The sequence below is a fragment of the Salvia splendens genome, chromosome 2 (genome assembly GCF_004379255.2).
Source record: "Salvia splendens isolate huo1 chromosome 2, SspV2, whole genome shotgun sequence".
Lineage (NCBI taxonomy): Eukaryota > Viridiplantae > Streptophyta > Magnoliopsida > Lamiales > Lamiaceae > Salvia > Salvia splendens.
The window spans coordinates 42,418,159-42,431,768 of NC_056033.1; the positions used below are offsets into that span (position 1 = coordinate 42,418,159).

Genomic DNA, 13,610 nt, shown 5'->3' on the forward strand with positions numbered 1-13,610 from the left:
TTGATTCAGATATTCGGTTTCCGGTTTTTTGCTCACCCCTAGGGGGTACTTTTATGGTGACAATATTCTGAAATTTTCATTATTTTAGAAGGTGCAACATGTTGCATCTAGTAGGTGTTGGTTAGTTTTTATTCATATTATAAATATTCATGAAAATGTGGATATTTGTTGCAGGCGTGGACTATAATTACAATGTTTAAGCCACAAATTTCCCATCTTTTTAGCCCTTACTTAATTACTTCACCTAATCAAGATCAATTGTCAAAGTTTGGAGGGCTAAGCCCCTAATTCACCTATATCAAGATTAATTGTCAGAGGGTGGAGGGCTACGAGCTAGGGGCTTAAATTAGATAAACACGTTCATGCAAAAAGTTGGTTTGAGAAATGATGAGGAAATATGGATTGAGTGACGGCATTATTTTAGTTGGAAGAGAGCATATGTCATTAATTATCATAGAATAAAGGACTTTGATCAAGATTAAATGTGATAAAACATTTAATTTATAAAATTAAATGATATAGTGCTGATCTATGTTTGGAATAGATGACGGTATATTTATTTTTCCTAAATCGATTCACCGTAAGTGAAAAATAATGAATTAAAATTGGTCACAATTGAGAATTATAAAAAAGCTATTGAAACATAAAGAGTTCAAAGAATATGTCCACATACTAACCCCCTCATGACTACTTAAGAAAATAATTGTCGTTTAATTTATAAAATTTCGTTGAATTATGGTCAATCACACATAAAATAAAATGTAATGGTAAAAAAAAGTGGGACTGGTGAAAACAACAGATTAAAATACACCACACTGGTAAAAATCAAGAATTACAAGTGCTTAACCAGAAGATGAACTCCAAATTTGGGCTCAATAACCAAATTTAGGCATGGGGAATGAACATATATAGGTGACAAAGAAATGGAGTATTTGGATAAAATTAAGGAAATCAAGATCTTGAGTTCGATCAAAGCAAGGTTTTGGCCTAAGCAGAGACGGGGTCCGACCCCAAAGGGCATGTACAAGTAGGGATACTTGCACGCGCCCGCTACCCCATCCGCAAATCTCTCGGGATTGAACTCATACGAGTCCGATCCCCATATCTCAGGGTCCGTATGCAAAGTCGTGACCAATGTCCACAAATTGACACCCTTTGGCACATTCAACTTCCCGAATTTCATGTCCTTAAGGGCCTCCCTCGACACCACTGACACTGGTGGGTAGAGGCGTAGCGACTCGTTGATCGCCATAGTCAACTGAAATAAAAAAAACACAAAACACATTCATTCATACGACCATATATAATTGAGATAATAGTGATTGGAGTATTATTAATGAAACATACCAGTTTCATTTTCATTGTGGCCTTGTAGTCAGGGAGCCGGCCCTGGCAGACATTGGCCACTTCATGGCGGATCCGGTCCTGCCAGTCCGGGTTGGAGGCCAAGAGCATGAGGCACCACGTGGCTGACACGGCAGTGGTCTCGTACCCGGCTAAGTATATGTTCTTGCAGTTGTCGACCACAAACCGGTCGACTGCCTCGTGGCTTAGATCACTCTGTCTCGCTCCTTCAAGCACCATCTGCAGGAGATCCTTCTCGAATCCGGCCTCATCTCTCTGCTTCACCACGTCCAGGATCAACGTCTTGATTTCCTTCTCCAATGCCCACGCCTCCCGGTTGCTCTTCGTCGGAAGGTGCCTGCGTGCTCATTATTAGGCGCGGATCGAATATTCGGTATTCGGTATTTGTCACTCTTTCTATATGAAATTGGACGTACCTCATGCCCGTGCCAGTGGCGAAGATTTTCCTGGAGGAAACTTCTTGCAAGGCTCTTAGTTTCAAGAAAATCTCTTCTCCTTTGGAAAAATTACTTCCAAAACAAGCTCTTGATATCACATCTCCTGAGAAGCTCCTTATATACTCATCAATCTTAATCTCTGCTAACCCACCACCTTCCTCGACTAGCCTCGTCCACGAATCGCACAACGACATACTCGAATCTTGGATCAACTCAATCATCCCCTAAAATAATGTGTAATTAGTGTTAAAATTACAATATCATACTAATGTTGAGTTTAGATGTGCATCCTTGAACCCTGACATGGATATTTATGGGAAACTTTTGTATTGTACCTTTACTTTGTCCATGAAGAGTTCAGGTGCAAGGATCTTCCTCTGGTGGACCCAATGAGGTCCGTTCGAGGTCAGGATTCCTTGTCCGAGCAGCGCGCCTCGCTCCTTCGCCTGGTATGTTGGCTTCCCAAGGTCGAGGGACGTGCACGTCGTGATCTCTTTCACCATCTCCGGCTGGGTCACGTGCACGATCTGCGTGGTGCCTAGTGCGAAAACGAATACTTCCCCTGCCAAATCAGACAATGTAAGTTAAATACGCAAAAAAGTATTGTAAGATTGTTGCCCTTAGTATTTTATTTATTAAGACCATATTGCATGAAAAACCATAATGTTTGTCAAGTTTTGGTATGTCATGCCAAAACACAATTGAAATATCATCCAAAAAACAAGCAAATTTGGATTTATTCCATTATCCTATAGTGAAATTTGTTTGGTGAAATTGAATCTTATATTGCAATTAAAATATCATACTTACTACTGATAACCATATTTATTCATGAAGGAAAAACACAAACTTTATTGTTTTTACTAGTACTAATTTTCAAAATTGCAGGACAGACTAAAATTTGTAGGACGAACTAAAATCCAAACCGAATAGTACCGTAGCGTTCCCTCCACTCGTCGAAGAAGGGGAGCAACGCGGCGCCACAGTTGTGAGCGGCCGGGGGGCCGGAGACGGGGGCGACCTTGGCGGCCGCGTCCCGGGCCCTCTTCATCTCCATGATGTTTCCAAGAAGAAGAGCCGGTGGCGGACCGGACAGGCCTTGGCGGCGCAGGGTGGAACGCAGCTTCCGCGGCTGCGCCACCACGGCGTTGTAGATGAGGAAAAGAAGCCGGAGAGCGACGACCGCCGCTAGGAGGCTCCACAGGTATTGAGTTGCCATAGCTCGATGCGGCGTTGATGCTTTGGCTGTGTTTCTTTGTGTTTGTATATTTGAAGGAAAGTAACATAAGGGAGAACTTTTATAGTGACAATATTTTGAAAACTTCATTATTTTAGGTGTAACATGTGGATCTAGTAGGTGTTGGTTAGTTTTTATTCATATTATAAATATTCATCAAAATGGGAATATTTTTTTTGCAGGCGTAGACTATAATAAGAAGAACGTTTAAGCCACAATTTTCCCTCTTTTAGCCCTTACTTAATTCACCCAATTTAAGATTAATTGTCAACGGTTGGAGGGCTACTAAGTCTCTAATTTCAATTTTCTTATAATTAATTACTAAAAACTAATTTGTTTTATTTATATATTTATAAAAATATATTGTAATTGTAATAAAACAAAGTATATCATAAAAATACATACTATTATCATATAGAAATATTATTCTATATGTAAAGAATTATTATTTAGCATGATAATCAATAATTAAATTTCTGTTAAGTACAAATCTATAAATAAAGTTGATTTTATTTTTTAGAAAATTAAAATAAGATGATTTTATGTGATGAATTATTCAAAGGTGTAAATAACTAAATTAAAGTGATAAAATTTTACTAAAAATCTATTATTTTATCTTCTTAAGATGTTAATTGATTCACCAGAATCCTATCATACTAGTCTATTTTTCGTGTAGAAGTCATTGTATTCTAATTTGTAAAAATCAACTTGACATATAAATATTAGTACTAACATAAATATTTATTATTATTGATATGCTGGATATTATTTTTTAAACTTATAAGAGAATATTTTTTCTTTTGTTGTGTTTCTTTTATGGTAGTCCAGTATATATTTGTACTATATTACAATAACACATAGTTTATAAATAATTACACCTATTCCATGCTATAAAACTAAGTGCGTAGGAGTACTATTATATCTAAAATATTACGGAGTATTATAAAAGAAGTATTATTGTATAAAGAAGTATTCAACGTAAAAATTACTAATAATTATTTGTATAATATATTTTATATATTACTACATATTTTATTAATATATCAATAAAACAAATCAGTTTTTAGTAATTAGTGATAAAAAAAATTAAAACCAACTTTTGTAGAAAATGATACGTGTACTATGCGGAGTATGGAAGATGCAGTGGCTCTGTTACCTCTGTATACTCTGTGCCTAAAGCATAATAAAAGGAAAAAAGAGGTTGAAAATGAAAATAACTTATATATCTGCGTTTCATTCCATTTCCTCTGCGTTTAATGCACATCATATTGTGCTGTGCTTTTTTTGAACAACAGAGGATCCGTTCCCAGGCTAAGAGGGGCTAAAATTAAATGCATATATGAAAATAATTGCGGGTGTCCCAACTAATATTAGAGGATGCAAATGAAAGCGTCCAAAAAAAAGTAAAAGATTAAGTTAATTTATCTTTAATTAAGGAATGCTTTCTCTAGTTTCCTAAATTATTATTATTTTTTAAAATTTTCCAACACAAGTAATTGCATCGTGACCTTAAAAAATACTCCACTTTTTTGTAGTGATTCTTCAAGTGGTAGTAGTAATATTTTGCAGCCTTGCAGGCATTAGAGCACCCACATCAGTGCTCTTGCCAACGAGCACGGATGTGGGCCCGGTCCCACTTTTACTCCCCGCTCTTAGGCAAGAGCACAAGACCCACATCCGTGCTCTTCCGCAAGGACAAGCTCAAGGGTCCCACCATTCTATTATTCAATTTAAATAAAAACATTTCCACAAAATTAAAATGCATTAAAAATACCCGGAATAATATTACAAATTACAAAAAAAATAAAAATTACATAAATTAAAATACTAAAAATTACATAATTAAAATACTAAAAATTAAAAATTACATAATTAAAATCCTAAAAATTAAAAATTACATAATTAAACACCTAAAAAAAATTACCCCTGTGGATGACTATTCATCCGGCTCTACTCCCAATGTTCTTTGGAGACCCCGTATCATCGCCACATGCGATCGAAGTTGCTCGGGGGTCATAGTTGACCTATCGGCCAAATTGAGTTGGGCCAAAATCCCCCACAACGAGTTGGTGGGGGTTGAGGTGACACATAGGGAGCGGGAGCGGGGGCGGTTGGCCGCCGCCTTCTTCCTTCCTTGCGGCCGGCGTTGGGAACTACTCAGGCCGGCGTCGGGGCTACCCAAGTTAGCTCCGGCAAGTTGACTAGCCACATCCTCTGTGCCGGCGTCGGATAGGGATACCGACCTTGACCTTTTGGAGGAGGAGCTAGAGGAGGATGATATGCCTCCCCTATACTTCGGATGAGCCCGCGTCACCTGCCAAATGTTGAGTTACTTGAACGGCTTGTAGTTCATGGATTGGTAGGTCGCCAAGGCGGAACTGATGATGTCAAGCTCGCTCCGGCCGCTCCCCGCCGACCGCTCTTCCTGGAGGTAATACCCCTGGAACTTTTGGATTTCTTCGTTGGCTCTGTATATGGCATTGCACACCATACTCTCGTTGCGCTCGATTGTTCCAGCCGGCCGGTTTTGATTGTACCGGCGACAGTGCGCCACCAATAATGGTCACTGGATTGGTTTGTGCCAACCTCCGGATCTTCGGGGATTGACAAGTACGCTTTGAATAATTACTCCATCTCCCCCGGAGTGTACGGGGTGCGGACACCATGAGTAGGAAGATGAGGAGTTTGAGAGGAGCCGCTCCCTCCCGCTCTAGGTATGGGTGGTTCGGGTGTCTACTCGTGTTGGCCATCGGGGGCATCTTGGTCGTCGATTGGATAAGGCCGGTAGCCACTCGGAACTTGCGAACCTTGGGTTTGAGGAGGGGCCGAATATTCCGTCTCTGGACTAGGAAATGGTTGTGAACCGAACCAATTGGGGTTCCAACCGTGGGAGCCGGAGGGGTGATCACCGGAGCCGGACATTTTTTGTTGTGAGTGGAAGAAAGATTGAGAATTGTAATTATAGAAATGAGAGAATTTAGATGAGAATTGTGTAGTGTGGTGTGAATTTTTGATGTGGAAGTGGAGGTATTTATAAATGAAAATGTGTATTTTTGGGGAAAAAATTGAAAAATAAATTAAAAGTGGATAGAAAATGGATATAATTTTTTGGGAAGTGGTAAAATATTTTTTTTTAATCGGAATTTTTAATTAAAATTTGATTTTTTTAAAAAAAATCAAATTGCCTACGGCATTGGCGTTGGCCAATGGACGACTGACACATGGGCTGCTCGCTGGCACGGACGTGCTCGATGCATCGAGCAGCGCCGTGCCAGCGGCGAGCAGCGGGTGCCGCGCCGCTGGCACGGACGGACGGCTGTGCTCAACCGCCGTGGATGCTCTTATTATAATAAGAACCGTGGAGATCATGTATTTATATAATAAAAGGTGTTGATAGAGTATCTAAACGTCTGGAATTTGATATTTTAGTGTTATTTAATGCTTTCTTGTGATTCTATCTTAAGTGTAATCGAAGTCATGGGGAAGCATGATGCAATATGATATCAACTTATATATCACATCTAGTTTTATTTATTTCAAATAACCTGTCAATCTGGCATATATTATCCAATAAGCTGTTTAGAGACCAATATACAATATGTGGTGATTAAGTTAATGATGACTGATGCCTACTAATTAAACCCAAGAAATTAAGAATACAATTCATCATTGCGTACACAAACCAAATTATAAACTAAACATGCGTTTGACAGAGCTTAGAGTTTTTTTTTTGATAACGTCGATGAAAATAACTGCAATATGGATAGTTGAAGACTGCGAGAGATATGGTCATATTGACGAATAATAAAAGAAAAAAGAATTTGGATGTCATTAGAAGTAACATTGATAAAAGTCAATACTGTCAATAAAACAACACAATGGTTTGTGGGTATTTACCATTTACGACAAGTCAATAACACAACTATAATATTATGAATAATAATTTTAAAAAGGAATCTATTTCACATAAAATATACTAGTAAAACAGAAAAATGAAAAGAAAATTAGAAAAACATAAAAAGAGAACAAATTAAGATTGAAATAGAGAAAAAAATAATTCTGACGTCATGAATATATAATAAGCTAATAGTCAGTCAATCAACTTTTTTTAACTTTATTTATTTATATTCTCATTCTCGTTATTATCCTAACCCAATTATATCTTTTTATATACTCTTTCTATCCATTAAAAATAGACGGTCATTTTAGAATATTCCTTAGAATAGATGAATTATATTTAAAAATTTTCTTTTTTCTTTAATAAAGTGAGCCTCATTCTCCACTAATAAGTAATAATAATCTAATTACTTTTTCTTTCTATCTCTTCTTTATATTGGCACTAAAACTCATGTCGTTTCAAATGTTATTTATTTTTTAAGAATAGAGGAAGTATAACTTTTTAATAATAATATAATTATTCATAATAAAGATAGTTAAAGCATTTGACTATTACAAAATTAGTAAAAACACAAAGACAACCAACTGTAGAATATAAACTGCAACAATTAAAATAGTAATAAAATTGAAGATACATTAATCTCATCGAACAAGAATAATAAATGAGAACTGAAGAGATTGTTTTTATATAACTATAATAAATTTGATCTCTATTAACTATACTAGTAATAAATTATTCATTAAGTAAACAATCTATTTTAATATTAACAGTAAATAATCGTTCAAGTTCAAATTCTAATAATACTAATTTATTTTCTTTAACACCATCATTCTACAACAATAAAATAAAAAATATTGCCAGAAAATACTGATATCATTCTTTGATGGATTTTTTAACCATAATATATCGAAACAATTTGGAGTATAGTAAATTAGTAATATAGAGTGTCTTAGTAAATCATGAAAACCGTTAAGACAATTTTCCCGCCAAATTAAAACCACCACTTCCACCGCAGAAGCTTCCATCATCCTCTCACTGGACAAGCACCCCGGCATCAACACACTGCAAAAGCTCCACGCCCGCATCATCTCCGACCCCAATTTATGCTCCGACACCTCCCTCGCCATCAATCTGATGCGCTCCTACGCCGCCCGCCGCAGACCCGATTCCACCTGCAAGGTGGTCGACAAAATTCCCGAGAGAAACAGCGTCATTTGCAACGTCATGATCAGGAGCTACGTCAACAACCATTTGTACGAAGACGCGATTCTCATGTACAAAATCACGCTGGGCTCCGAGGTTTCCCCCGGTCACTACACGTTCCTGTGTGTCCTGAAAGCTTGCTCTGCCTCGGATAACATCCGTTTTGGGGTGCAGATGCATTCTCCCGCCGTGAAGAAGGGTCTTGATTTGAATCTGTTTTCTGGTAACGGCCTTGTTGCGATGTACGGGAAATGTGGGAATTTGGTGGAGGCGAGGCGGGTTTTTGATGGGATGCCGTTTAGGGATATTGTGTCTTGGAACTCTTTAGTGGCGGGATATGCGCAGAATGGGAGATTCGATGAAGCGTTGGAGGTGTGCAAAGAGATGGAGATGTTAGGTGTGCGTCATGATTCCGGAACTATGGCTAGCCTGTCTCCGGCTGTGACTGACACCAGTGTCGAAAATGTCATGTTTGTGAATAGAATATTCGTGAATATGGATTCGAAGGAGTTGGTGGCATGGAATGTGATGATTTCGATTTATACGAACCATTCCATGTCTGATGAGGCAGTTGAGCTTTACGCGGAGATGGAGGCACGAGGGATAGAAGCTGATTCGATCACTATCGCTAGTGTGCTTCCGTCTTGTGGCGATCTCTCTGCTCTGTCACTGGGGAAGAGAATCCACGGTTTCGTTAAATTGAAGAGGATGCAACCTAATTTATCCGTGGAGAACGCCTTGATTGATATGTATGCGAAGTGTGGGTGCTTAGTTGAAGCGAGGAGAGTGTTCGAGGAAATGAGAATCAAGGATGTTGTTCTTGGACTTCAATGATGTTTGCCTATGGAAGGAGTGGGAAAGGCCACGAAGCTGTTGAGTTATTCTCGAAAATCCAGGATTTAGGTATCATCCCGGATTCCATAGCGTTTGTTTCGATTCTCTCAGCTTGCAGCCACGCGGGATTACTAGCAGAGTGACGCAATTATTACAGAATGATGACAGAGAGGTACAATATTTCTCCGAGAGTTGAACACTTTACTTGTATGGTTGATCTACTTGGCCGTGCTGGTCTCGTTGATGAGGCGTATGCTCGGATTAAGGACATGCCGGTGGAGCCTAATGATAGGGTGTGGGGAGCTCTACTGAATGCTTGCCATGTCTACAACAACATGGATATCTGTGTAGCAGCAACTGATCGTTTATTCGAATTGGCTCCACATCAATCCTGCTACTATGTCCTGTTATCAAACATATACGCCAAGGCTGGGAGATCGAGCGATGTAACTCTGGTTCGAACGATCATGAAGGACAGAGGACTGAAGAAAGTGCCCGGCGTGAGCAATGTAGAGCTTCGTGATCAAGTCCACACGTTCCATGCTGGTGATCGATCTCACCACCAGTCGAAGGAGATATACGAAGCGTTGGAGGTCTTGGTGGCGAAAATGAAGGAATCGGGTTACGTTCCCAGAACAGAGACGGCCCTGCACAATGTGGAGAAGGAGGATAAGGAGAACCATTTGGCGGTGCATAGCGAGAAGTTGGCCATTGTGTTTGTGCTCATCAATAGCAGGCCGGGGACGCCAATCAGGGTTACGAAGAATATACGTGTCTGTGAGGATTGCCACGTTGCGATCAAGCTGATATCGAAGATCGCTGAGCGACAGATCACGGTGAGGGACACGAACCGGTATCACCATTTTGAGAATGGCGTTTGCTCCTGTGGTGATTACTGGTGAAGAAGAGAAGAGAAGAGAAGAGAAGAGAAGAGAAGAAGAGGATAATGTTGCCATCGACTAAACAAAATGAAGGCATTGTATTAATGGTCTTCATTTACTCATCGGTGCTTATAGTGATTCAAACTCCGACCTATCGGTTTAACTAAATATGTTGTGATTCATCGCTAGCAACTCATTTTTAGCTAAAATGGTCTTTTTTTCATGAATAATTTGTTTAATCATATGCCTAAAAATAGTCTTATCATCTTATGGTAGAACTTTGAGATAAAACGCAAATAATAATTTTAACCATATCACATTAAATTCTTAAGGTTTTGTTTATATAGGTATACTGAGAAGAGCTGTAACAACAAAGTGGCTGTAGTTTAGTGGTGAGAATTCCACGTTGTGGCCGTGGAGACCTGGGCTCGAATCCCAGCAGCCACAAAAATAATTTTGCTTCGTTTATTTTTTTCTTTCCCTTTTTCTTGAGAATATACTTTTGCCTTTGATTTCGAGGTTGTAATAGAACATTTTGAGGCTCAATTTTTTATGCAAAATTTTCGATTCTTGATCGAAGTCTTCGTCATAGAATTTTGAAAGATAATTCTTTTCGTATTTATTTCTTCTCTCTCTTTGTAAATGCTAAAAAAAATACTACTCCATAAATCACTAAATGAAGAGGGTGTTTGACTAAGCTATTAAGCTCTTGAAAAGTGTTTGACATAATAAATTTATCAACATCTCCAAGTCTCCAACAACTTATAACCTCTCAAAAACTTTAAGTTCATCAATTCATCTTTTTCATTCGCATCTTATAAATTTTTGAATATCTTATACGGAGTAGTAAAATTGTCGGAAATATGCTTAGCCAAACGGCATCTAATTCTATTGTCCAAATATATTCGTATTTCAATATCAAAATATTTTATACAATAATTAAATTGAACTAAGTTTGATCATCAATAATGTGGCTATAGTTTAGTGGTAAGAATTCCACGTTGTGGCCGTGGAGACCTGGGCTCGAATCCCAGCAGCCACACATTGTTTTTATTTATGCTTATGCTTTTCAATTTCAAATTACTACTACTAATTTTCCCTTTATCTAAATACTTAATTCAATATTTATTTTTTCCAATTTCAAATTACTACTGTATTTAATTTTCCCTTTATCAAAATACTTCATTTAATATTTGCTAGATTCATTAATGTTTTCCAACAAATTTTACTTGTATATACACCAATTTAATTAATACGAGTATCTATTTCTTTCCATGGGAAATATTTCTATTTGTTTCAGAAAATACGAGCCGTTCGATTATAAGAACGTTGGCATATCTTTGTGTATTTAAATTGGATATCTCCCAAACTATCCGTTACCTCTCCTCTCTCTTCAAAACTCTCTCTCCAAATCCGAAGAGAGCTCTCTAATGGCAACTTCAGTTGAATCTCCATCCCCTGCTTCCCTCCACAAGGTACTGGTTTTTAAATCTACAACGCTCTTCATTTAAATCAAAATCTAGTGATCCAGCGCTGATAATTCAGTTGTGCTTCTCAACAGGCGCATCGATTTTCAATGGCTTCTTCTTCTCCTCCGTTGTTCAGTCCTTCCGATAAGCGCTTCTGGAACACTCTCAACAGCCGCGTCGACACGCTTCTCCAGAATCAGAAGCCGAAATCGGTGAGCCTTTTTTGTTGATTGATTTCGTAGCTAATTAACCCTAGATGGCTAGATTGGAGCTGATTTGTGCTTGTTTCCAAATTTAGAGTTCCGAAGCTGCAAATCATGCGGATAGGTTGAAGGAGGATTCGTTGCTTTTGCTGAGAGGGTTCGATTCAGTCGCTCAGTCTCTTTCTCATCTCTCTAGTAATCTCGAGACTGCTCTTGAGGTAGCACTCCAACTCAATTGCAGTTTTCTTAGTGTGAAATCCTAATTTGAATGAGTTTCATGCTAGGGCATTTGATTCAGACTTTGTGTGAATTTTCTCCTATTGTTTTGTGTTGAATTCTCATCCGTTTTAACCTAATTGTACAATAATGACTCTTGCTAGCAACATCAAAATTGAATTATCCAAACTCATTGATTTCAATAGAATGTTAGTAATAATTGATGAGTTATCTGTGAATATGTGTTCAATTAACCAAACTCATTGATTTCATTAGAATGTTAGTAGTAATTCATGTGTTGTCTGTGTGAGTCTGTGTTGATACCTGTGGTCTTCATTTTCCAGGGAGCTAGAAGTCTAGCCCAACAGCCGACATTGAGTGAAATCTTACATGCCACCATTGAGAAAGCCAAACAAGGAGAAGATTCTGTTGAGGAAGAGAGTAAAGCTGATAAGAAACAAGATGATGACAACATTGATAACAGGGGATTGAAGCGAAAGCTGGATTCGGAGGAATGTAACGATGATCAAGATGAAGAAACTGCACATGAGGCAAACAAAAAGGGCTCTAAAGAAATGGAGAAGATCAAGAAAGCAAAAAATGTAGGTATCTTTATCATCAAATTTCTTGAAAAACAATGTAGTTTGTGGTTGTTGGATTGATTAATTAGAATAGGATTAACTAATGTTGTGTTCCCACAGCTGGCAATCACCATGGCGACACGAGCAGCGAGCATGGCTAGGGAGCTGAAGTCGATCAGATCGGATATGGCCTTTATGCAGGAGAGATGTGGGCTGTTGGAGGAGGAGAACAGGAAGCTTCGTGATGGGCTAGGGGAAGGGACTGACGACGACGACCTGGTGAGGCTTCAACTCGAAGCGCTTCTTGCAGAGAAATCAAGGCTGGCGAACGAGAATGCAAACTTGACCAGGGAAAACCAGTGCCTGCATCAGCTTGTGGAGTACCACCAGCTGACATCACAGGACCTCTCATCTTCTTACGAGAGCTTACTGAGGGGAATGCAGCTCGATTTTTCGTCTCCACGAGAAGGTGGTGAAGAGGAAGATGGGAGCTTCAGAACACCCTACGCAGACATGTTAGGATTCTCCAAATCCTTGGATGAGTGCTTTGATGAAGAAGAACAAGAGTAGGCTTAGGCTGCTCGTTGGGATATGATTGTTTGCTTCTGGAATTCGTTATAAATTATTGCAGTTTCTGTATTTTGAGACAAACATTGAAATGTGCTTATATTATTGTGTTTCTGGATGAAGAAGTTGCATCAAATTATTGAGAGTAACTTAAGATTGTCAAATGGATATTATATATAACCGCCTCTTGAAATGATCAATTAAAAAAGGACAGTCAATGTAGCTAATCATATAATTCAGGAACATAATTGAAATTGAAGTCCCTACCAATCTATCTTTTTTATTTATTTCTATATACACCATAATTCTTATACAAAAGCTTGTGTCATCACAAAAACATGATTCACTTTGCCCGTCAATACATATCTTAATTTTGGATGGCTCATGTTTTAGTAAATGAGAAGGATTGTGGTGGAAATGTATTAATAGAATGTGTGATATACTTGTATTATGTATAGTAAAAGTAAAATGTGATAAATGAATATAGATAAATTAAAATGACAAAATAAGATGTATTAGCAGACAGAATGTGAGTATAAAATTATTATTTCGAAATTTCAAAATTAAAACAAAGTCTTCACTACCCATAAACTAGTAGTAGTACAAATTATAGATCTACAAGCATTTATATTATACATTAACATAATAATTAATCAATAATGGAATCTAATAGATAGGACCCCACCAAGAAAGATTGAAAACCCTTTGATTCGCACGAG

At 38.1% G+C, this 13,610-nt stretch overlaps 2 protein-coding genes, 2 non-coding genes and 1 pseudogene across 4 annotated transcripts; 4 read left to right on the plus strand and 1 right to left on the minus strand.

Annotated features, from left to right (window-relative positions):
* Positions 1–750: 750 nt before the first annotated feature.
* LOC121770793 (cytochrome P450 714C2-like) lies at positions 751–3,046 on the minus strand. The gene is made up of 5 exons (XM_042167571.1): positions 2,739–3,046; positions 2,138–2,364; positions 1,782–2,026; positions 1,348–1,702; positions 751–1,258 (listed from the first exon to the last, which is right to left on the minus strand). The coding sequence occupies exons 1-5, from the start codon at positions 3,019–3,021 to the stop codon at positions 833–835; spliced, it is 1,536 nt and encodes a 511-aa protein (XP_042023505.1). The 5' UTR covers positions 3,022–3,046; the 3' UTR covers positions 751–832.
* A 1,124-nt stretch (positions 3,047–4,170) lies between these two features.
* LOC121780208 lies at positions 4,171–9,978 on the plus strand (annotated as a pseudogene).
* A 252-nt stretch (positions 9,979–10,230) lies between these two features.
* Positions 10,231–10,302, plus strand: TRNAH-GUG. Its single transcript has one exon. It is a non-coding gene; the product is annotated as a tRNA-His (tRNA).
* A 523-nt stretch (positions 10,303–10,825) lies between these two features.
* Positions 10,826–10,897, plus strand: TRNAH-GUG. Its single transcript has one exon. It is a non-coding gene; the product is annotated as a tRNA-His (tRNA).
* Positions 10,898–11,224: 327 nt separating this feature from the next.
* Positions 11,225–13,013, plus strand: LOC121769314. Its single transcript, XM_042166085.1, has 5 exons — positions 11,225–11,330; positions 11,417–11,536; positions 11,623–11,745; positions 12,088–12,345; positions 12,445–13,013. The coding sequence occupies exons 1-5, from the start codon at positions 11,286–11,288 to the stop codon at positions 12,892–12,894; spliced, it is 996 nt and encodes a 331-aa protein (XP_042022019.1). The 5' UTR covers positions 11,225–11,285; the 3' UTR covers positions 12,895–13,013.
* The last annotated feature ends 597 nt before the right edge of the window (positions 13,014–13,610 follow it).